Genomic DNA, 22,852 nt, shown 5'->3' with positions numbered 1-22,852 from the left:
GAACAATCTCAGCAGAGGAGAATCTTAATAGTCAGGTGAGCAAGATGACTCACTCATTCCTTGGAATCAGTCTTTCCCCGCAGCCACTGCTATCCTTTCACTATCCAGCCTGGATGACAGAGTGAGACTCTGTCTCAAATAAATAAATAAATAAACCCCATGTATATTGTTAATTAATTTTCAACAGAGGTGCCAAGGGAACTTAATTGGGAAAAAATGGTCTTTTCAACAAATTGAATATTCAAATGCAGAAAAATGAAACTTGAGTGTTATCTTACAGTATGTGTAAAATTAACTGAAAGGAGATCATAGATCTAAATATAAGAACAAAAACCATAAAGCATCTAAAAGTAATTGATAGAGAAAATCTTGGTGTCTTTTGTTCTGGCCAAGATTTTTTAAAGAGGAAACAGAAGCTAGGAACTATAAAAGAAACAATTTTAAATTTTACTTCATCAAAATTAAAAGCTTTTGTTCTTTGACGTGTTACAAAAATAAAAATACAAGCCATAGACAGGGGTAAAACATTTGCAAAATATATATCTGACAAAGGTCTTGAATCAAGAATATGTTAAAAAAAAAAACACCTCTCAGTCACATTTTAAAGTGGGCAAAAAATTTGAATAAACACTCCATCAGTGAAGATATATACATAGCACATTAGCATAACTCAACCAGTGACTGTCATTAATCATTAGAGAAGTGCTAACTAAAACGATAATGAGATACCACTACACACCCACTAGAATGACTGAAATAGTCTGTCATGCCAATTGTTGGCAAGGATATGGAGCAAATGCCAATTAGTGTGTGTACTTCAGAAAACAGTTTGACAGGTTTTTTTTAAACAAGTAAACACACCAACTATTCTACCTAGTCATTCCACCCCTACATATTTACCCAATTGAAATAAAAACATGTCCACAGAAAGATTGTATGTGAATATTCATAGCTGGTTTATTTGTCATTGTAATAGCGAAAAACCAGAAACAGCACAAATGTGCATCAGCAGGTGAATGGATAAATAAGTGGTAGGATATCTGCACAAAGGAATACTACTCAGCAGTGCAACAGAATGAACTACTGATACACAGAACGACATGGACAAACCTCAAAATAATGCTGAATGAAATAAATCTGTCAAAAAAGAGTACATACTCTATGATTTCATATACATACAGTTCTAGAAGACATAAATCTGAAGTGACATAAAGCAGATCAGTAGTTGTCTGGAGATAGAAAAGAGGAAAGAGAGAGGGATTCCAAAGGAGTACGAGGAAACTTTGGAGGGTGATGGATAGATTCATTTTTTATGGTAGTGATGGATTTACAGGTATAATGGACATACCAAAACTGTACATTGTACAATTTAAATATGTGTAGTTTATTGTACATCAACCATACCTCAATAAAATAGTAAAATAAAAAAATTTAAAAATCTGTGCAGAAAATCAGAAGACTTCCCTGGCAGCTCTGGAGTGGTCCTTTATCTCATAGCCGCAGCATGGGTTGAGGGCAACCCTGGGTTCCATTGCAAGGGTCACAGGATTACAATGCCTACAGTACTACCAAATGCTTAACCCTGCCAGGTCTTTTGCACTAAGATAAGGGGAAAAGAAGTAGAACCCTGAGCCCTGGGATTAGGACATTTGGGCAAACATACACAAGGCTAAGAATCTTGAACTTCCAAAGTGCCTTGTTGGTGTAGGGAACCCTTGCTCTCCCTTTTGAGGGAAGCAGCGCAGCCCTTTTCTGCATAAAAGCCTTTCAGTGACTGCAGTGGCACAGTTGCCACACACACGTATGCTGATTCTCCTCAGGATTCCTCCTCCACTATTTCTCATTGCCTTTAGCTCACAAGGAGATTTGTATTTCAGGACAGCCCAGACAAAGGTACAGGGTCCACTCCAAGAGGAGATCGTTTATAAACCAGAAGAGTTACAAGAAATTACTAATCTATATTGCCAGGAGTCTCAGAAGCATTGTGTGAGGGTGGATTCTAAGGCTGTTAGATCAAGAGTTGGCTGAGCCAAATTTACTGATATGGCCATACTCACCTGGGATTGTGGATTTAATATTTTGGCCAGAAATTATGTTAATGGTCTGTTAAGTTAGCTAATCAAAGCCTGATTTAGGTAGAGCCAACCAAAGCTCAACCTTTGCAAAATGCTGGAACTTCTCTGGTATACTATAGTGTAGCAGGATTGATAAGGAATCAGAGAGACCGATGGGATTGAGGAGGATATTTATTATTTTAGGTGTACCAGCCCAGTCAGATTAACATCCAAAGGACTGAGCCCTGAACAGAGTTAAGTTACCTTTTAAGCACTTCATGGAGTTGGGGGAGATCTGTGCAGGGGGAAGCATGTTACAGAAGCGAGAAATCATAGTTAATTCAATTAATTGAGACATGCATTACATCATTTCTTACTTTTCAAGGAAAACATGTTTTATGACTTGAGTTTATTTGTCTAGTGACCTTGCAGCTGCACAGCTAGAGAAACAGGGTCTTTACAATGCCTAGGAAAGGAGGAGAGATAAGGCTCACTAGCCACAGAAAAACAGGCAGTTAATTTTTAAAGCACTTCAGCTCTTACTCCTTCTCAGAGGGAATTGGGTTTTCTTATGTACAGCTGAGTTTCTGTTTACACATTCTTTAATTTTTTTAAATTCCTGTTCCATTAGAAAAAAGATTTCTAAAAGTTCAGGGAATTGTGTGTTTGTTTCTGTTATGTGCAATCTACTAACCCACCATCTAGCCATCACCTCAGGAAGTCCCAGGAGATACCTTTTTCATCAAGCTATGAAGTAATAGCTTGGTGAAGGGAGCAGCATATTTCTTTCTCTCTCTCTCTTTTTTTTTCTTTGAGACGGAGTCTAACTGTCACCCAGACTGGAGTGCAGTGGTGCAATCTCGGCTCACTGCAACCTCTGCCTCCTGGGTTCAAGCAATTCTCCTGCCTCAGCCTCCCGAGAAGCTGGGATAACAGGCATGCACCACCATGCCTGGCTAATTTTATTGTATTTTTAGTAGAGACAGGGTTTCACCATATTGGCCAGGCTGGTCTTGAACTCCTGACCTTGTGATCTGCCTGCCTGGGCCTCCCAAAGTGCTGGGATTACAGGCGTGAGCCACCATGTCTGGCCCAGGAGCAGCATATTTCTTGATGAACTCTGTGGTGGCTGTCCTTTACAAGGCTGGAGATGACAGTGGGGAAAGCTATGATGGAACTGGTCCCTTTAGTTCACTGGGACTAATGGAACTTTGAAGTGGTAGAGGTCAGGTGATGACACAATTGCAGTGAGGCTTCCAGATATGGCTTCTTCAACAGAGCAAATCAACACAGTGCCAGGTACCTGGTATGCTGCAGCTGACCTGGCAAATGTGTTCTTTTCCGTCCTGATCACTAAGCAATAGGAGATGCAGTCTGCATTCTCATGGAAAGAACAGAGTGTTTTTACATCTTGCTCCCGAAAATATATCAGCTTTCCTGCTCTTGTCCCCAGGGGCTTGTACATCTGTTTCCATAGAACACTATGGCTGTCCATTACATTGATGACCTTACCTTGATTGGATGTGGTGAGCAGAAAATAACAGCTCCTTGGTGGCTTAGTAGGACAAATGCACACTAAAAGGAGGCAGATAAACTTTGCAAAAAGTTAAGGATCTGGCATATAATTGAAGCTTAAAGACATTTGAGCTATTCTTTCAAAAATGAGAGACAAGTTACTGTACCTTATACTGTCCATCTTGAAGAAGCACAACGCTTAGAGGCCCTCTCTCGATTTGAGAGCTAACGTATGACATATTTTGGGGATGCTGCTCCAACCTCTTTACTAGGTGATCTAATAAAGCAGACTGGCTCCAGTGGGACATGGAGCAAGAAAGAGGTGTGTAGCAGATCCACAATGTGGTCAAGCTGCCCTACAACTTGGGCTTTATGGCGCAGCAGTCCCAACAGCATTAAAAATGTCCTTGGTAGTGAAAAACTGTAGAGTCTCTAAAGAGACCTAATGGGAGAATCACAGCACAGACCTCTAGGGTTTAGGAAGAAGGTAATGAATTCCTTCCTCTGCCAGAAGCTATATTCCATTTGAAAATCTGTTCCAGATTTGCAGCTGGGTCCTGGTAGAGACTGGATGCTTGATAATAGGGTACCAAGTGCTATGATCATGAACTGACCTGGGATTTATCTAATCAATTAAACCATAAAATTGAGAGTATGTAGCACTGTTTCAGTATAAAATAATGCGGTCTATATGGGAATGAGTCTGAGAAGGTCCAGAAGGCCCAAGTAAGCTGCATGTGCAGGTGGCTCAGACTCCTGCAACTACTACTTAAGCTGCATTACCTCCACATCGTCTCCATACCTTTGGCTTCACAGAGAGTCCCCATGACAAGTTAACAGGGAGGAATATGTTGGAGAAAATAAGTTGGATCTGTACAGGATGCTGCACCATCTAAAAATGGACAGTTACTGATTTCAATTCCTCAGTTGGCCCAGAAAATGATCAAAAGATATCCTTCCAGTGAGCACAACTTCAGGTGGTATGTTTGGTTTTCCACTTCATTTGAAGAGGAAACAGCCTGAGGTAGGCATCTCATTGACTGTGCTGACCAACATTTGTAGTTTCCCAGCTGATCAACATTTGCAAAGAATAAAATTGGAAAATTGGTGAGTATAGGTCAGGGTAGAGGTATACTCAGAATGGATACAAAGTATATTTCTGTCCATGTGAATGCTCTCCAAAGGGCTTATATGAGGCAGACAGCTCTCAGTATCAGATGGACAAGATGAACCATCTTGTGAATGTCAGCTTTTCCCCCTGGCACCTCAGTGGTTGCACTGTGGAGTCTTGTCCAAAGTGACCAGGATTACAGGGATGGAGGCTTTATATAGACTCAACAACATGGTCTTTCCCTCACCAAAGTTGTTCTGGCTACAGTCACCACTGACTATATATCAAAGGCTATTGTTTTGCTCCCAGTAATGAGATATGCTGGCTAGTTGGTGACAGGATGATTATATTAGACCATTCCCATAATAGAGGAGGCATCCATTTGTCCTCACAATGATAGACAAATATTCTGGATATTAATTTTATTTCTCTGCCTGCATTACTTCTGGCAATAATACCTCTCATAACATAATGCATTATCCGTCATTATTTTATTTCATACAACATTGCCTCTAATGGGGACCCATTAACAGCAAAGGAAGTGTGGTTATGGGCTGAGAGCAACAAAATTCCCCTACCATATGTGCCATCACCTAGAAACAGCTGGCTTTGACAGAGTGGTGGTATGACTTGCTGAAGTGCCATTACAGTACCAGCTGCGAGACAGCATCTGGGTAAATAAACACAGGAAAGAAGAAGTAAAATGCATATTGTTCTTCAATGCGCATGAAAAATAATATGCATTTTACTTCTTTCCTGTGTTTGTTTACCTTAACACAATCCACATCTGTAGCTGAGCTCTGTATTTCTAATTATATGGGCATTTCTGTATCAAACTCAACAGTTCCAAAACTGAATTTCTGATCTTCCCCATCATAAAAGTTGCTTATTCTCAGTATTCCTTCTGGTCTCAGCTTATGACACCACCATTTAGCCAGTCATCCAAGCCAGAAACAGAGGGCTTACCCTAGATTTCTCACTCTTATTAGTGCCTACATGTAATCTGTCATCAAGTCCTATTAATTCCACTTCCAAAGTATCTCCCAAATCTGATCTTTTCTTTCATTCTCCACTGTAACATCTCATTTTTCATCTAACTTCTGATTAGTTTCCTAGTGTCTAGTCTCTTCGTCTTCTCTGTATAAACACTGAACTCTGTAGAAACACTGTTTCTTTTTTTTTTTTTTTTTTTGAGACGGAGTCTCCCTCTGCTGCCCAGGCTGGAGGGCAGTGGCCGGATCTCAGCTCACTGTAAGCTCCGCCTCCCGGGTTCACGCCATTCTCCTGCCTCAGCCTCCCGAGTAGCTGGGACTACAGGCGCCACCACCACGCTCAGCTAGTTTTTTGTATTTTTTTTTTTAGTAGAGACGGGATTTCACCGTGTTAGCCAGGATGGCCTCGATCTCCTGACCTCGTGATCCGCCCCATCTCGGCCTCCCAAACTGCTGGGATTACAGGCTTGAGCCACGGCGCCCGGCCGAAACACTGTTTCTAAGAAATAATTTCCTTACTTAAAACATGTTAAGGGCTCCCCATTACCTACACCCCCCATGATATTTCCTCTCCCTAGAGTGCTCAGCTGCATGACAACGACATCTTCATCTTTTGATACTTGGCCCAAGTATCTCCTTCTGAAACCTTCCCTTACCCACCTAGACACAATTAGGTACTTCCTTTTGATGTGCCCCATGGATGTTTTATATACTCATTGGTCACATTTTTGCAATTAACTGTGTATTTGTCTGCCACCTTCACTAGACTTTGAGTCCCTACGGAGCAGAGACTCTGTTCCATTTATTAGCACAGGATCTCAGACATAGTTCATGTTTAATGAATATATGTTGCTTATAGAATAAATAAATGAATGAATGATTTTTTTGACAGGATGTTCCATTTCCTTTTCATAGAGTTGCAGGGAGTGAATAAGAAATTTACTTTGTGTGCTTTGTTCATTTATGGCATTTAAGCACTCTTCATTCTGACTGTTGCTGAGAATCAGTAATGAACAAAATCAACAAAATTTTGATTTTTTTCCCCCTATCTTACTAAAAGAATTCTGGCTTTTAAATCTTGTCCCTTCCTGTGTCCTATAGATCTTAGCTTTCCTCAACCTCCTTTGCAACTTAAGCTTTGATTCTTCCTAGGTCTTTGTTGTTTTAACTTCTCTCTCTGTCGTGACATTTAGACAAACATTTCTTATAATGTTTTTTCCCTCTAAATTTCCTAGTTTGGAAAGAATATAAGATCGTGTTAAAGTAAATACAACTAAAAATATATTGCAAAATTACCCATGAAGACAAAGTTTATGTCTTTTTTTTTTTTTTTTCCAGAAAGAGTCTTGCTCTGTTGCCTAGGCTGGAGTACACTGGCACCATGCCATCTCACTGCAACCTCCACCTCCGGGTTCAAGCATTCTCCTGCCTCAGCCTCCTGAGGACCTGGGGCTACAGCTACATGCCACCACACCCAGCTAACTTTTATAGTTTTAGTAGAGCCTGGGTTTCACCATGTTGGCCAGGCCAGCCTCAAACTCCTGACCTCAAGTGATCTGCCCACCTTGGGCTCTCAAAGTTCTGGGATTACAGGCATGAGCCACCACACCAGCCAATTTTGTGTCTTTTAAAAAAATCACTAGTTTGTTTATGAAACAAATTATGTTTATAAAGTGATCTTTTATTTCTGATCACTCTATTTGAAACACTGTTGCTGCTTGCAAACCTGTTATTTTATCAATATACCATTTAATTATAATAGTAACTAATTTTAGAAGAGTTCAAAATCTGAGAATTAAATTATTTGAACAATTATTATGAATCTCTTGAAAACAGAGTGCATTTTATTCTTCCCTAATAAGAGAAAAAAGATATCTGAATTGTTATATATCACTGTTGAAAAAAGAAAAATAAGAGGCCAGGCACAGTGGCTCACGCCTGTAATCCTAGCACTTTTGGGAGGCAGAGGCGGGCAGATCACTGGAAGTCAGGAGTTTGAGACCAGCCTGGCTAACATGGTGAAACCCCTCTCTATGAAAAATACAAAAATTAGCCAGGCATGGTGGTGCGCTCCTGTGATCCCAGCTACTTGGAAGGCTGAGGCAGGAGAACTGCTTGAACCCAGGAGGCAGAAACAGTGAGCCGAGATCTCGCCACTGCACTCCAGCCTGAGCAACAGAGCATTTGCTGTCAGGGATCATTATCCATTTAAAATCTGATGAAGTCGAAATTTCATGAGGGCAAGGATGTATCTTCTCACTGTTAATAGCCCTACCACCCAATACAATGTCAACCTATGGTACACAGCTTACTGTGTACCAGTCATTGTTCTAAATGCTTTACATAGATTTACACTTTTTTTTTATTATTTTAAAAAATTTGGGGGGTTGGGCTCAGTGACTCACACCTGTAATCACAGCACTTTGGGAGGCTGAGGTGGGCAGATCACAAGGTCAGGAGTTCGAGACCAGCCTGGCCAATATGGTAAAACCCTGTCTTTACTAAAAATACAAAAATTAGCTGGGCGTGGTGGCACACACCTGTAGTCCCAGCTACTTGGGAGCCTGACGCAGGAGAATTGCTTGAACCCAGGAGGCGGAGGTTGCAGTGAGCTGAGATTACATCACTGCACTCCAGCCTGGGTAACAGAGTGAGACTCCATCTCAAAAAAAAAAAAAAAAAAAAATTGTAGAGACAGGTTGTCCCTATTTTGCCCAGGTTGGTCTTGAACTCCTGGGCTCAAGGGAGTGTCCTGCTTTGGTCTCCTGAAGTGCTGGGATTGCGGCCATAAGCCACCATCCGTGCCCATCCCATATGGATTTATACTCCTAAACCTCTCAAGAATGCTAGGAGGAAGTAGTGTTATGATTACTTTTTTTTTTTTTTTTTTTTTTTTAAGAGATAAGGCCTCGCTCTGTTACCCAGCTGGAGTGCAGTAGTGCAATCATAGCTGACTGCAGCCTTGAACTTCGGGGCTCAAACAATTCTCCCACCTAAGCCTCCCCAGTAGCTGGGACTACAGGCATGTGCCACTGTGCCTGGCTAATTTTTTTATTGTTTGTAGAGATGGGGTCTCACTATGTTGTCCAGGATATTCTTAAACTTCTGGCTTCAAGTGATCCTTCCGCCTTACCCTCCCAAAGTGCTGGGATTATAGGCATGAGCCACCACACCTGGTCCTGATTACCATTTTAAGGAAGAGGTCAGTGAGGCCCAGAAAGGCTAGGTTATTTAGCAAAGATTATATAACACAGAACCAAGATTCACATCCAGATAATTTGATACCAGAGTCTTACTCCATATCACCACTATGCTGTTTCCTAATCAATGAGTGTTTAATTAATACACAAATACAACTTCATAATAGGTGACCCTTTAAAATGGCTACCAATGTAGATCTTAAACACCAAAAAAATGTTTTGATGATCTCGGTAAGGACTACTAACTTCTGTCTAGTTACTCAGCTCATTATCAGTGAATATGTTATTTTATGTGTTCAGCTCTTTTAAGACAGGCAGTGCTGCAGAAGGAGGCTGAACTTAAGACTAAGGGTCTGAATACTGGCTCTCACAAGTATTTACTGCTACATGATCTTGAAAATTTCTTTACACATTTTTTAAATTATTAATCAAGATGAGGGTCTCTCTGTAGCCCAGGCTGGTCTCAAACTCCTGGCCTCAAATGATCCTCCTGCCTCAGTCTCCCAAAATGTTGGAATTACAGGCTTGAGCCACTGTACCCGGCCTTGAACAATATTTTAACTTCTTCAGGTCTCAGTTTCTTTATCTCTAAAAGGGGACTAAAAATAGCTGCCACAAATGGCTGTGTCTTTTCTTCTTTCTTTTTTTTTTTTTTTTTTTTTGAGACTGAGTCTTGCTCTTGTCGCCCAGGGTGGAGTGCAATGGCACGATCTCAGCTCACTGCAACTTCTGCCTTTGAGGTTCAAGCGATTCTCCTGCTTCAGCCTCCCAAGTAGCTGGCATTACAGGGGCCAGTCACCACACCTGGCTAATTTTTGTATTTTTGGTAGAGACGGGGTTTTGCCATGTTGGCCAGGCTGGTCTCGAACTCCTGACTTCGTGATCCACCTGCCTCGGCCTCCCAAAGTTCTGGGATTATAGGTGTGAGCCACTGCGCCGGGCCTGGCTGTGTCTTTTTAAAGAGAATTAAATAAGAATGTACGAAAAGTACCTGGCACAAATAAAATAGTATATGTTTTCCCTTTACCTCTTCCTCTCTTTCCTTTTTTCACTTTCCTTCCTTCTTTATCTGCTATTAGCCCCTTGATTTTGTAAAATTTCCTTAACTCCTCTAAGGTTTATTTCCTCACCTATAAACTGAGTAGGTTAGTTATTTAGTTTCTAAGACCCTTTCCACTCTATAATTCTAATATTCAACAATTTAATAATTTAGTTTTTCCTTGTATCATAAAAATGCAACTTATTGAGGGGTGATTTGAAGTTAGTGTGGTTGATTAAGTTGTGTTTTTTCCCCCAAAAGATCCCATCACATAGATCTTGGTTTAGATGCATCTGAATTATATAGGATGAAAACTTTATTCAGTATGCAAATAGTTTTAATATGTAAATAACAACAATATATATCGCCTGTATCTACTTGTTATCTCCTATTTCAGAAGATTTATGTCTCTTTCCCTTTCCTCTGTGTAGGTACTACTCAGGAAGTCTGGAGGCTAAGTCAACACATCGTGAAACTCTAGGACTAATTCACACTGCAACAAAGGGGCTGATAAGAGCTTTTGAAGATGGTGGGATAGATTCTGTGATGGAATGGGAAGTGGATGAAGTGCTGAACTGGACAAACACACTGAACTTTGATGAGTAAGTACATGTTGCTATCTTGGGGAACAAGGGCAGTCATCATATATTTTTCTAACATTTCCTACTTCCGTGTTGAATCTTGGGGCCACAAACAATCTTCAAAGAAAAAAATCCGGAGTATAATTTGTCTAGAAAGAACAGAAGAAAAAATGAGGGGTAAAAAATGACTGATACAAAAATAGTAAACAAAAAATTAGACTTAGGGCTCTTTATTCCTAGACTTTATTCTTATGCCTTAGTCTGCTTTGCTTCTTACTTTGGGATTTAGAAAAAAGGCTAAGAGCATGAAATTAATAATACAAAGGTTTTCTTTCATCTGTATTCCCTAACCTTTCTGTATGAGACACTAAAACGTTATAATTTTTCAGCGATGTACTGTGGCCCTTGGAAAACATTTTAAAGATTTCTTTTGTAGTGGAAATATTTAATGTAGCCCCATTAAGGAAATGCAATCAAAACCATAATGAGATACCACTTCATACCTACTAGGAGAGCTATAATTAAAAAGACAGATAATAAAACGTGTTTGCAAGAATGTGGAGACATTGGAACTCTTATACACTGTTAATGGGAATGTGCAATGGTGCAGCCACTTTGGAAAACAATCTGGCAGTTCCTCAAATGGTTAAACACAGAGCTGCCATGTGATCCAGCAGCTCCACTCCTAGATATATACCCAAGAGAAGGGGAAATACACGTCCACACAAAAACCTGTGCATGAATGTTCATAGCAGCATTAGTCATAAATAGCAAAAAAGCAGAAATACTCCAAATGTCCATCACCTGATGAATGGCTAAATGAAATATGGTAGATCTACACAGTAGAATATTATTCCACAAAAAAAATAAGTGGCCTGGGCGTGGTGGCTCATGCCTGTAATCCCAGCACTTTGGGAGACCATGGTGGGCAGATTGCTTGAGCCCAGCATTTGAGACTAGCCTGGGTAACATAGCAAGACTCCATCTCTACAAAAAATAAATAATTATCCAGGCCTGGTGGTGCACAACTGTAGTCCCAACTACTCAGGAGGCTGAGGTGGGAGGATCTCTTGAGCCAGGAGATAGATGCTGCAGTGAGTCATGATCACAATACTGCACTCCAGTCTGGGTGACAGAGTGAGACCCTGTCAAAAAAAAAAAAAGGCCAAGTGTAATGGCTCACGCCTGTAATCCCAGCACTTTTGGAGGCCGAGATGGGAGGATTGATTGAACCCAGGAGTTTGAGACCAGCCTGGGAAACACAGTGAAACCGCGCCTCTATTAATAACAGAAAAAAGAAATTAAGTTCTGATATCTGCCATAACATTGATGAGTCTGCTAAGTAAAAGAAGCCAATCACAAAGGGTCACACGTTATTTTATTTATATGAAATGTCCAGAACAGGCAAATCTGTAGAGACAGAAAGTAGATTAGTGGTTTCCTGGGGCTGGAGAATTAACTAGGGGGAAGGGGAGGTGGTGGCTATGGGGTGCAGGGTTTCTTTTTGAGGCAATGAAAATGATTGAAAATTCATTGTGGGCCAGGCGTGGTAGCTCACGCCTGTAATCCCAGCACTTTGGGAGGCCGAGGCGGGTGGATAATTTGAGGTCAGGAGTTCAAGACCAGCCTGACCAACATGGTGAACTGCTGTCTCTACTAAAAATACAAAAATTGGTCAGGCGTGGTGGTGGGCGCCTGTAATCCCAGCTACTTGGGAGGCTGAGGCAGGAGAATCGCTTGAACCTGGGAGGCAGAGGTGGCAGTGAGCTGAGATCGCTCCATTGCCCTCCAGCCTAGGCAACAAGAGTGAAACTCCATCTCAAAAAAAAAAAGAAAAGAAAAGAAAGAAAAGACAAGAAAAGAAAATTAAGAAAATTCATTGTGGTGGTGGATGCACAACTCTGCAAATATTATACTAAAAGCCACTGGATATTATACTTCAAATGGGGGAATTGTATGGTATATGAATTATACCTCAATAAAGCTGCTTAAAATGTTCAATATTTACTCAACTACAATAAAGAATGTGGATACTGCATGAATGAAGAGGCAGAAAAATTTAAATGGAGATGGTGTAAATAAAGAAATGTCAGAAAACAGAAGAAATCAGTAAAAATGAGATAGGAAAATGGGGTAGGGAAAATCAAGGTAATGGTCATTGAACAATAGAACATGAAAAAAAGAAGCCAGAGGAAGCAGAGGAGAGAATAATGATGCAAGGAAAGATAAATAAAGAAAAAGGGGGAAGAATGATAAAGGACAAAGGAAAATCAAAACAAGAATAAAAGAAAAAAGAAGATACTGATGAGAAGGATAGATCAGAAAATAATAAGGACAAGATAAAAAATAAAGGACTAAGTATCCATAGTAGATGCTTTAAAATATTTTTAAATAAGAAGAAATTGCTATGATTCAATAACCCCAATATTTTGTGCAGACCTGAGTCTTGAGATTCCCTACAGACAGCACGTCTGTAGTTTCTGGGACACTGAACAAATTGCAGATGGTAATAATGATGGAAGAAATGACAGCCAAATAAAGGACCTGGAATGCCTTGCTTTTACTTTTCTTCCTAAGAGTAAAAATTGCTGGATGGAGAAGAGAGGGAAGAAAGGGAAAGAGAGGTAGGGGAGGTCCATTTTGAATGAGTTTCTCAGGACTGGATAGAGAATTTTCTCAGGTGAGCTTTTGAAATCCTGCTCTGCCTTTCCCTTGGCTGATTCAAGCTAAGGGCTGGCAAACAAGTACAAAAAATTCATACCAGATATTCTATATTCTGTCATTACTGTAATATAAAAAGAATAAAACCACTGAGTTCAAAGGAAAGAAAAAATAGGCATCTGGGTCCACGTAAGACTTTCCCCGTCATCATTGCTAAGTGATAATAGGTGAAGTCTTAATGGCTTCCCTTTAAAAAACGAAAAACAGCTGGGCGTGGTGGCACACACCTGTAATCCCAGCACTTTGGGAAGCCGAAGCGGGTGGATCATGAGGTCAGGAGATCGAGACCATCCTGGCTAACACAGTGAAACCCCGTTTCTACTAAAAATACAAAAAATTAGCCGGGCGAGGTGGTGGTCGCCTGTAGTCCCAGCTACTCGGGAGGCTGAGGCAGGAGAATGGCATGAACCCAGGAGGCGGAGCTTGCAGTGAGCCGAGTTCGCGCCACTGCACTAAAGCCTGGGGATCTCAGAGCGAGACTCCGTCTCAAAAACAAAAACAAAAAACAAAACAAACAAAAAACAGAATAAACCAGTAAGACTTGAAGCGATTTCTTCATAGCATGTAGGAGTGGGATGGATATACCTAGCTTTCAGATAAGAGCAACTGAAAATTTCCATTTAAAAAAATGCAAATACCTTGTTTCCAAGTTATGTATAACTTCTATCAGTTTATTTTCTAAGCTGAGGATACTTGTAATTTTGTACCATCAATGTGAACCTTAGCAAAGTTTTACATTGAGCCTTGAACAACAAACATTTCAGATGAAATTTCAAGTGTGATTATCTGGGTATATTTCAGTAGCACTACTTGGCCACAAACACTGATTATCTCAGTAAGACTAAACTTTGCAAAGGCCTTCCCCTAGCTAACTGCAGACATTAGGCATTAGCCCCTTCTTTCCAGCGCATTTATGGTCTCCACAGTCTACTTCCCCGTTTGACCTTTGTAGACCTCTAGATAGTTGTAACTGGCTTGGGGTGACATCTTGTTTGATGAAAAGTCTGACATTTGTCCCTTCTAGAGAATTGGTAACCCCTAATTCCTTGGAAAGTATCCTTTAAAGTCTATGGACATTTTTCTATAGTTGGACAATTAGAATGGCATAGATGCCTTGAACACTGATATTTAGTGATAACAGCCAGTTTCTCCCCAAAGGCTTTTGTGCTAGTGTGTTACGACAGACCGATGCTCTCCTGAGATGAAGCCATGTCCATCTTCAGATGTGTACTGCAACTATTAACCGAACATTATTATTATCATTTGGAAGAATGGATAGAGCCAGTTTCACTTGTGGACTCAAACACACTAATGAGTACTGTTGCAAATTCCTGTATCCAGAGCTATGTTACTGCAGATGTTTAGAAACTAGAACAGTCCTCACATCACCATCACGGAGTTATGCACAATGCCACAGGACAGCTACCGTGGCTCTTGCTGGCATTCATGCATTCATCCTAATGGATATTCAGATGTTCCTCTTCCAGGATCATCATGTTTTTCAAACAGCGAGTGAATTGTGACATACCTGTTAAGCAATCACCAGCTAGAAAATACTAAGTAATTTCCTGATAGTCTGGTGGTGAGAGCTCTGTGCCTATGTCTGTTATGGATAGTATCTATATCTGAAGCTGCTCCTTTGATTTCTAAGATACGTAGCTTTGTGACCTCTCTGGCTAGGGACTTTTTCTGAGCTCTTAAAGTGTTCAATTTGTAATTTAACAAAGGGATTCATTGTAGAGTCCACACACACTTGATTCTGTAACTATTTTCTAAAAATTTCTACAAATTTCTTAGTGAGAAAGATCAGCTGTGTGATATAAACAGCGTGGTAATGCTATCATCAGACTTGCTTCTCTGTCTGTAAAACTTAGATTTTTGTAAAACTTAGATTTCTTATCAATTACTGCTGGTATGTTCTTTATGTGAAGTTCTTTTTAAAATAATGGAATAAAAGTCATGTGCTAATCTTGGATAAAGCAGGGACAGTGATGGGCCTAGCTATGGTATGGTTTGTGCCCCGGATTGTCAGGGCTCAGCATACTATCGATCAAGGTCTTTTATCTTGGTTTCTTGAAGGTGGTGGCATGAAAGTCTTTTCTGTGTATAAATCCAAGCAAGCAGGGTGAGTCTTTATAGTGCTCCTGAGCAACCACTGAAAGCTCAAAGTCTGCTAAAATTTAAGGTCAAACCAAACTGAATTGCCTACTGAGAGATTGTGGAAGGAGTTTATACCACCTGCTCTTGTCCTGCATCCTTTCATTTAAGTCACCCGGCAGTATCCTATTTAAGGCCATTGAAGGAAGTTCGCAGAGCACCAAGGGGTAGCAGTAGTGAGAAGGAGCCAAATTCAGACACATCTGATTGTAATTAAATACTGTTGGACAGGCCAGGTGCAGTGGCTCACGTCTATAATCCCAGCACATTGAGAGGCCAAGGTAGGTGGATCACTTGAGCCCAAGAGTTCAAGACTAGCCTGGTCAAAATACTGAGACCCCATCTCTACAAAAAATTAAAAAGTTAGCCAGGTGTGGTGGCATGCACCTGTGGTCCCATCTATTCAGGAGGCTGAAGCAGGAGGATCACTTGAGCCCATGAGTTTAAGACTGCAGTGACCCATGATGGCACCAGTGCACTGCAGCCTGGGAGACAGAGTGAGACCTTGTCTCTATAAAAAGAAGTATTAAATACTGTTGGAAGTATATACCTTCCTACTGCAAAAAACTTCAGGAGCCCAGGGTTGACAGAAGTAAAAAGAATTCAAATGGAATAAATAATTAGAAAATCACAGTGTCACTTTGGGAGGCCAAGGCAGGTAGATCACCGGAGGTCAGGAGTTCGAGACCACCCTGGCCAACATGTTGAAAACCGGTCTCTACTAAAAATACAAAAATTAGCCGGGCGTGGTGGCAGGCGCCTGTAATCCCAGCTATTGGGAGGCTGAGGCAGGAGAATTGCTTGAACCCGGGAGGCGGAGGTTGCAGTGATCCAAGATCACGCCATCGCACTCCAGCCTAGGGGACAAGAGCGAGATTTCATCTCAAAAAAAAAAAAAAAAAAAAAAAAAGAAAAAGAAAAGAAAATCACAGTGTTTTCTGAATTACATGACAACTTTTTTTGCTTCTTTTTTTGAGATCTCGCTCTGTCACCCAGGCTGGAGTGCAGTGGCGCCATCTCAGCTCACTGCAAGTTCCACCTTCCAGGTTTTAGGCCGTTCTCCTGCCTCAGCCTCCCGAGTAGCTGAAACTACAGGCGTGCACTACCATGCCTGGCTAATTTTTTGTATTTTTAGTAGAGATGGGGTTTTACCATGTTAGCCAGGGTGGTCTCAATATCCTGACTTCGTGATCCACCTGCCTCGGCCTCCCAGAGTGCTGGGATTACAGGCGTGAGTCACCGCACTGGGCCAATTACATGACGATTCTAATTCTCCACCTCTCTGTGCTAGCTCCTTTTCAGCACCTACTGTAACCAAATCCTGACCTGATTTTTTGATTAAAGTGGGTGCAGTTGTAAAGGCAGCTTAGGAAAGTGGAATATGGAGCCTAAGGTGAAGTAAGTCTTAGGAAACCTGCCTCTTGGTGCTTTCCATCATCCTCACAGAAGGTCATACCTTGTTCTTCCCTATTCCACCTCTTCTCAGGCAACCCTGTTCTCTCTATTTTCAGTCTCTGTTCAGGAGCTAAGGTGACAGCTGCATTTACCCTACCTGAATGTATCTCTTACGTGTTCTGGACACTGAAAAGACAGCACTGCTGTTCTAATGAGCTCAGAAACTAGACACTTTAAATTTCCCTTCATATATCAGAGACAGTGGATCTGGCAATCTAGAACCAAGGAGAAAGTTTTTGTTGTTGTCTCCAGGAGAGTCTTCTGCCCATGCTTTAAATTTAGATGTTATTAACTAACATCTTAGTAAATACTCAGCTGAGGACATGATTTTGCAGGAATTCATAGGATAAAATGAGGAGGCATGCTAGAGGGAGGTGAAAGAACACTAAGTATGGCAGATGGTGGGCACCATTTTTATACCTCCTTCAACTCCTTGTCCTGAAGGTTCTTAGCTGGATGTGAGCTACTAGGAGGTGGGAAAGTTATGAGAATTACACATGGAGGCTAGTGAACATGCCATCATTAATCTAAGATTTCTCAAAAGAAAGTGGAATTTTAGACGTAGTCTAAGTATGTACTAATGAATCAGTTTAATTTAATGAATGCTCACATAATGTGCTTAGGTACATTGCCAGCTGGAAGGAAATTGCTACAAGCAACTCTTCGGCTAATTTCAAAGGTAGGTGATTTTTAGCAGTACCTTATAGGAAATTCTCATGAACAAAAAATGCATTCCACACACGTATTTCTAGGCATTTAACCTTTCAGTAATCTGCATAGTATATAAATTTAGATGCATTTGTCAAGTCATTTTTACCTTTGTATGTAAGATTGCTATTTGGGAATAGAGGGAAATGTCCTATATTATTTAAGGTTGAATAAAATGATTTTAAAAATATGAATCCTTTTTTTTTTTTTTGAGACGGAGTCTCACTCTGTCGCCGAGGCTGGAGTGCAGTGGTGCAATCTCGGCTCACTGCAAGCTCCGCCTCCCGGGTTCATGCCATTCTCCTGCCTCAGCCTGACTGCAGGTGCCCACCATCACGCCCAGCTAATTTTTTGTATTTTTAGTAGAGATGGGGTTTCACCATGTTAGCTAGAACAGTCTTGATCTCCTGACCTTGTGATCTGACTGCCTCGGCCTCCCAAAGTGCTGGGATTACAGGCGAGAGCCACTGCACCTGGCCAAAATATGAATCCTATTTTAAAAGTTACTAGTCAGGCACGGTGGCTCACACCTGTAATCCCAGCACTTTGGGAGGCTGAGGCAGACGACTCACTTGAGGTCAGGAGTTCGAGACCAGCCTGGCCAACATGGTGAAACCCTGACTCTACTAAAAATACAAAAATTAGCTGGGCATGGTGGCAGATGCCTGTAATCTCAGATACTCTGGAGGCTGTGGTAAGAGAATTGTTTGAACAGGGAGGTGGAGGTTGCGGTGAGCCAAGATTGCACCACTAAACTCCAGCCTGGGTAACAGAGTGAAAAAAAAAACCAGTTACTTATAGTTTTAGTAATGATTTTTCATGAGCAGACTTCATTTGGTAAAATAAATGCCTCAAAATGTTGAAAATAGTTTTTAGATTCTAGGCCACTATTGTTCTGCCAGTAGTTAGTAGTACTGAAATGCTGAAAGTGAAAGCCAGCATGTTGAAGAAGAGTGTCATCAGACCCCAGAAACGCCAATAATTTTAACATAGCCAAAGCCTAATGATGGTGTATGAGTTCTGTCCCAGTAGCAGATAGGAGAAGCAGTAAAGCAAAGAGGTTAGGATTGTGGAGTTTTTTGTTTGTTTGTTTGTTTTTGTTTTTGTTTTGAGACAGGGTCTCACTCTGTTGCCCAGGCTGGAGTGCAGTGGCCCAGATCTCAGTTCATTGCAGCCTCTGCCTCCCAGGCTCAAACGATTCTCCCACTGCAGCCTGCTGGGTAGCTGGGACCATAGGCACACACCACCATGCCCAGCTAATTTTTGTATTTTTGTCAAGATGGGATTTTGCCATGTTGCCCAGGCTGGTCTTGAACTCTTGGAGTCATGTGATCTGCTCATCTTGGCTTCCCAAAGGATTGTGGAGTCTTGATTCAGAGTGCCTGGGTTTGATTTTTGGCTCCACTCTTTACTGGCTATATGATCTTGGGCAAGTTACTAGCTCAGTTTCCTCATCAGTAAAATAATAACAGTAGTACCTGGCACATAGGTTGTGAGAAAATGAGATAATCATGCTCAGAGCTTAGAATAGTCCCTATCTCATAATGCATACTCCATAACTATGAGCTATCCTTAGTATTTACCAGTCCACCTATTTCCAGCTCATTGCCACCCACTCAGCCCAAGTTGCCTTCATCCCTCTACAGGCTTCTGCAATAGCCTCCAAACCAGTGCCTCTCCATTCCCTTCCTGCACAGTAGATGGTGATCTTTTACATATTTAAATCAGCACAGAGACCCAGCACAGTGGCTCATGCCTATAATCCCAGCACTTTGGGAGGCCAAGTTTGGAGGATTGCTTGAGGCAAAGAGTTCAAGACCAGCCTGGGCAACAGAGAGAGACTCTCACTCTACAAAAACTAGAATGTCAGCAGGGCATGGTGGCATGCATCTGTAGTCCTTGCTACTTGGGAAGCTGAGGCGGGAGAATCGTTTGAGCCCAGGAGGTGGAGGCTGTGTGATTGTGCCACTGCACTCCAGCCTAGACAACAGAGTGAGACCCTGTCTCAAAAAAAAAAAAAAAAAAAAAAACCAGGAAACAATATAAATTACTGAGTTAAAAGAAATTACTGTGAAAAGAAGGAAAGATATAGGATGGTAGTTGAAAGGAGCACAAGAGCAAGTGAAATTATTTTAAGTAGTGGAGATTTACATAATTGCAGTCAGTGAAGGTGATACATTGAAGATGTTGGCATTAGAGAAGAGGAGAATGTGTGTCACTTCTTCAAGAAGCAAGAGAAGATTTAGAAACATGAGCTCTTGAGAGGAAAAGGGCATCTCTCCCTTTGTGAATAAAGAAGTTAGCTAATAGTTAATTACAGAGCACCAACTAAATGCCAGATGCTCTAAGTTCTTTACATGCACTGTCACATTTAATTCTTGCAGGAATATGATGAAGCAGGTGCAGTTATTATCCCCATTTTACAAATGAGAACACTAAGACTTAGGTTAAATAATTTGTCCCAAATTACACAGTTAGTTACTAGTAGATCAGACCTAAAACCCAGGTCCTGCAGAGCCTTTTGTAGGGATGGACAGTGATATGTGGGAGTGAAAGTGGGATGAACTCAGAAATTTGGAGCATTTCTGGTTTCAGGTGAAGATATTTGCTTTAAGAGTGATGAAAAGGAATGTGAAACAGACTGACACACAGTAGCATTTTGAATGAACATCTTATTATATCTGGTATCTTTCTAATCATTTGTCACTTCTCTTTAGGATTCAGGTTTGATGAAGCACAGAAAAACATATATGACTATGGAGGAGATATATCAAAAATGCAAATGGGAACACCAGATCATACTTATTGTGAAAATGTTTATCAAGAACCAAATGTAACTAGATTAACACCTGATTCTACTTATGGACTATAAAGTACTTTATTTCTATTCTGAGTTATAGACCTTTGAGCCCTCCATCCATCAGTTACAGTCAAGGGATAGTGTATTCTGACTGGAATAACTTGTGTACATATTCTGGGCACAGAATCTAGCTCAGTTAAGTAAGGAAAATTGAGCAGAAATAGAACACTGGACTGAATACAATGATCATGGCAAATATAGAAATTGTTCCTAGTATTCTGAGAAACTGTAGTATTCTAACAGTTACACTTAAGTAAAGAGACTACATTTAGATGCAAGAAGCTTCAGACTGATTATTTTGCATGTTTACTTGAGGCATTTAGTGCAATCACGGAAGGCAGAGCTTTCGGTCCCTTTATCCCATATCCAAGTGTGCCTTGCTTCTTCCCCCATCTCCCACTTTTATCCTCTCATTACTCCGTTTTTTTTCTTCACTGAACTTTTTTCTTTCTTCCTCTTGATTCTCTGTCTGCTTACTCATTATAGTTGTCTTTGCAATTCTGTTTCTCTCATACTTAGTTACTGCCTGTTTTATGTCATAGTTATTTCTTTCGTTTCTTTTGTAATGTTGTTTATCTTTCCTTGTTTACATTTTTCTCTTTACTTGCTTTCATCAATGTTGCGCTTTCCTTTTTTCATTTTCCTTTCTAGATCATTCCCCTAATCTCAGTTTTTTGGGGCCTACGATTTGCCTTCACTACTCTGCATGCAATACAATTCTTTGGATTCCCGTTCCCTTTCTTCCAGGTTAGAGCAATGAATTAGTTTTTTATCACTGCATAATAAATTACCCCAAGACAGCAGCTTAAAGCACCAAAAGTTTTTATCTCGTTCAGTTTCTGAGGGTTAGGAAACTGGGAGTGGTTTAGTTGGGTGGCTCTGGCTTGAAGTCTCTCAGGAGGTTGCAATAAAGATTTTGGCCAGGGCTGCAGTCAGCTGAAGGCTTGACTGGGTTGGAGAGTCTGCCTACAAGATGGCACACGTGAACAGTTGTTGGCAGGAGGCCTCAATTCCTTGATACATAGACCTCCCCATAGGATAGCTTGAGTGCCCTCATAACATGGCTGAGCAAGCAACCTGAGAGAGAGAGAGAGAGAGAGCAAGGAGGAAGCCACAATGCCTTTTAAGACCTAGACTCAGAGGCCACACACCATCCCTTCTGCCCTATTCTATTAATTAGAAATGCATCAAGTCCAGCCTATACTTATGGAGAGGGGAATTAAGCTCTATCTCTTAAAAGGAAAACTATCACAAAATTTGTGAATACATTTAAAATCAACACAAAGAGAAAAGGAACAATCTTAGTGGTTCCTTTCAAAGGAAACCATAAGACATTGGTACAGATAGTTTATTTAGGAGATGATCCCAGAAAACACAAATTAGAAATTAGAGAAATTAGAAATTAGAGAAACGGAAGGGAGAAAAGCCAAAAAACATTTGTGTTAAGAATGGGTTATTGCTGTGGGTATCCAGGCCTCAGTTTGCTAGGAATGCTCTGAGGAACCATACAGAATGCACTTCAGAATTGTCCTGCTAGTGGACGGAGAAACCAGGTATTTATCTACCAGCATGAGGAGCCAAACATGACCAGGCAGCAATCATAGCTTTAGGTTCAGTGGAATCCTTATTGTGACCTCCAGGGGAGCCATTCCCTCACTGGATACAGGGAGGATAACATGTAACCAGTGGCTACATGGACTCAGTTCTGCTGAGTCTCAACTTGTAGGAACAAGAAGCACAAATTCCCAAGGGATCACTGAGAGTAGTGGTGAGAGGGGCCAACCTTATTTCCATCCCTTGGTTCTTGGACCCGTATGTCATAACCCTATTTAAGTTATTTAGACAGAGCACCATATAATGGCCCTTGGTTCAATGTATATATCACATCCTGGAGGAAAATGCTCCAACCTAGCTGCATGTCCTACTCAAGCTAGAACCTTAGGTTACTCTTTAACAGGCCAATTTAACACTCTAATAGTTTCTGGATTGTGTGGCATATGATAGGACTAGTGTTTTCCATGGTCATATACTCATTTTAAAAATTTCTTTACTGTAAAATTGGTCCCTTGGTCAGAAAGCCCATAATAGTAAATCATGCATTTTATAGGTCCTTAGATAGTGGTTCTGATAGAGCCACCATGGTCAAGAAAGGCAAATCCATACCTGGACCAAGTAGCAATCCCTGTTAGGAATGAATTGCTGCAATGTCCAAATAAGAATGGGTCTGTTATAATCATGTTGCCACCAAATAACTGATTGGTCTTTTCAAATGATGGTGCCATATCAAGGCCAAGTGTCATTCAGCAGTGGAAGCAGCTAGATTAGTTTTTCTGAGAAAAGGCCCATGATTTTGGGCCCTTGTCTTCCATCCATGCCATCATGACTCCTCTGTACATGAGCTAATTGCATAAGGACTAGGGTGGCCAAGAGCATGTTGGCTGGCCCTCAGTGCCAAAGTC

General features: G+C 41.0%; 2 protein-coding genes across 14 annotated transcripts in view; both read left to right on the top strand.

Moving 5' to 3' along the window:
* Positions 1-22,852, top strand: part of POGLUT3 (protein O-glucosyltransferase 3) — a 603,612-nt gene that overhangs the window by 87,744 nt on the left and 493,016 nt on the right. The window lies entirely within an intron of this gene.
* The window catches only part of C14H11orf65 (chromosome 14 C11orf65 homolog), a 142,298-nt gene that overhangs the window by 55,045 nt on the left and 64,401 nt on the right, over positions 1-22,852 (top strand). For 7 of the 13 annotated variants that reach the window (XM_050758725.1, XM_050758716.1, XM_050758721.1 and 4 more), the window contains 3 exons: positions 10,343-10,513; positions 17,449-17,504; positions 20,251-20,423. In XM_050758725.1, the coding sequence (XP_050614682.1) occupies positions 10,343-10,513; positions 17,449-17,504; positions 20,251-20,405 (382 nt within the window). In that variant the 3' untranslated portion in view covers positions 20,406-20,423. Of the gene's footprint in view, positions 1-10,342; positions 10,514-17,448; positions 17,505-20,250; positions 20,424-22,852 lie in introns of those variants that run through there. The other 6 variants (XM_050758718.1, XM_050758723.1, XM_050758726.1 and 3 more) reach the window with 2 other exon arrangements.

Source organism: Macaca thibetana, chromosome 14 (genome assembly GCF_024542745.1).
Source record: "Macaca thibetana thibetana isolate TM-01 chromosome 14, ASM2454274v1, whole genome shotgun sequence".
In the NCBI taxonomy this organism is placed as follows: Eukaryota; Metazoa; Chordata; class Mammalia; order Primates; family Cercopithecidae; genus Macaca; species Macaca thibetana.
The sequence above is the reverse complement of the archived record's forward strand: the minus strand, read 5'-3'. Positions and strand labels throughout refer to the sequence as shown.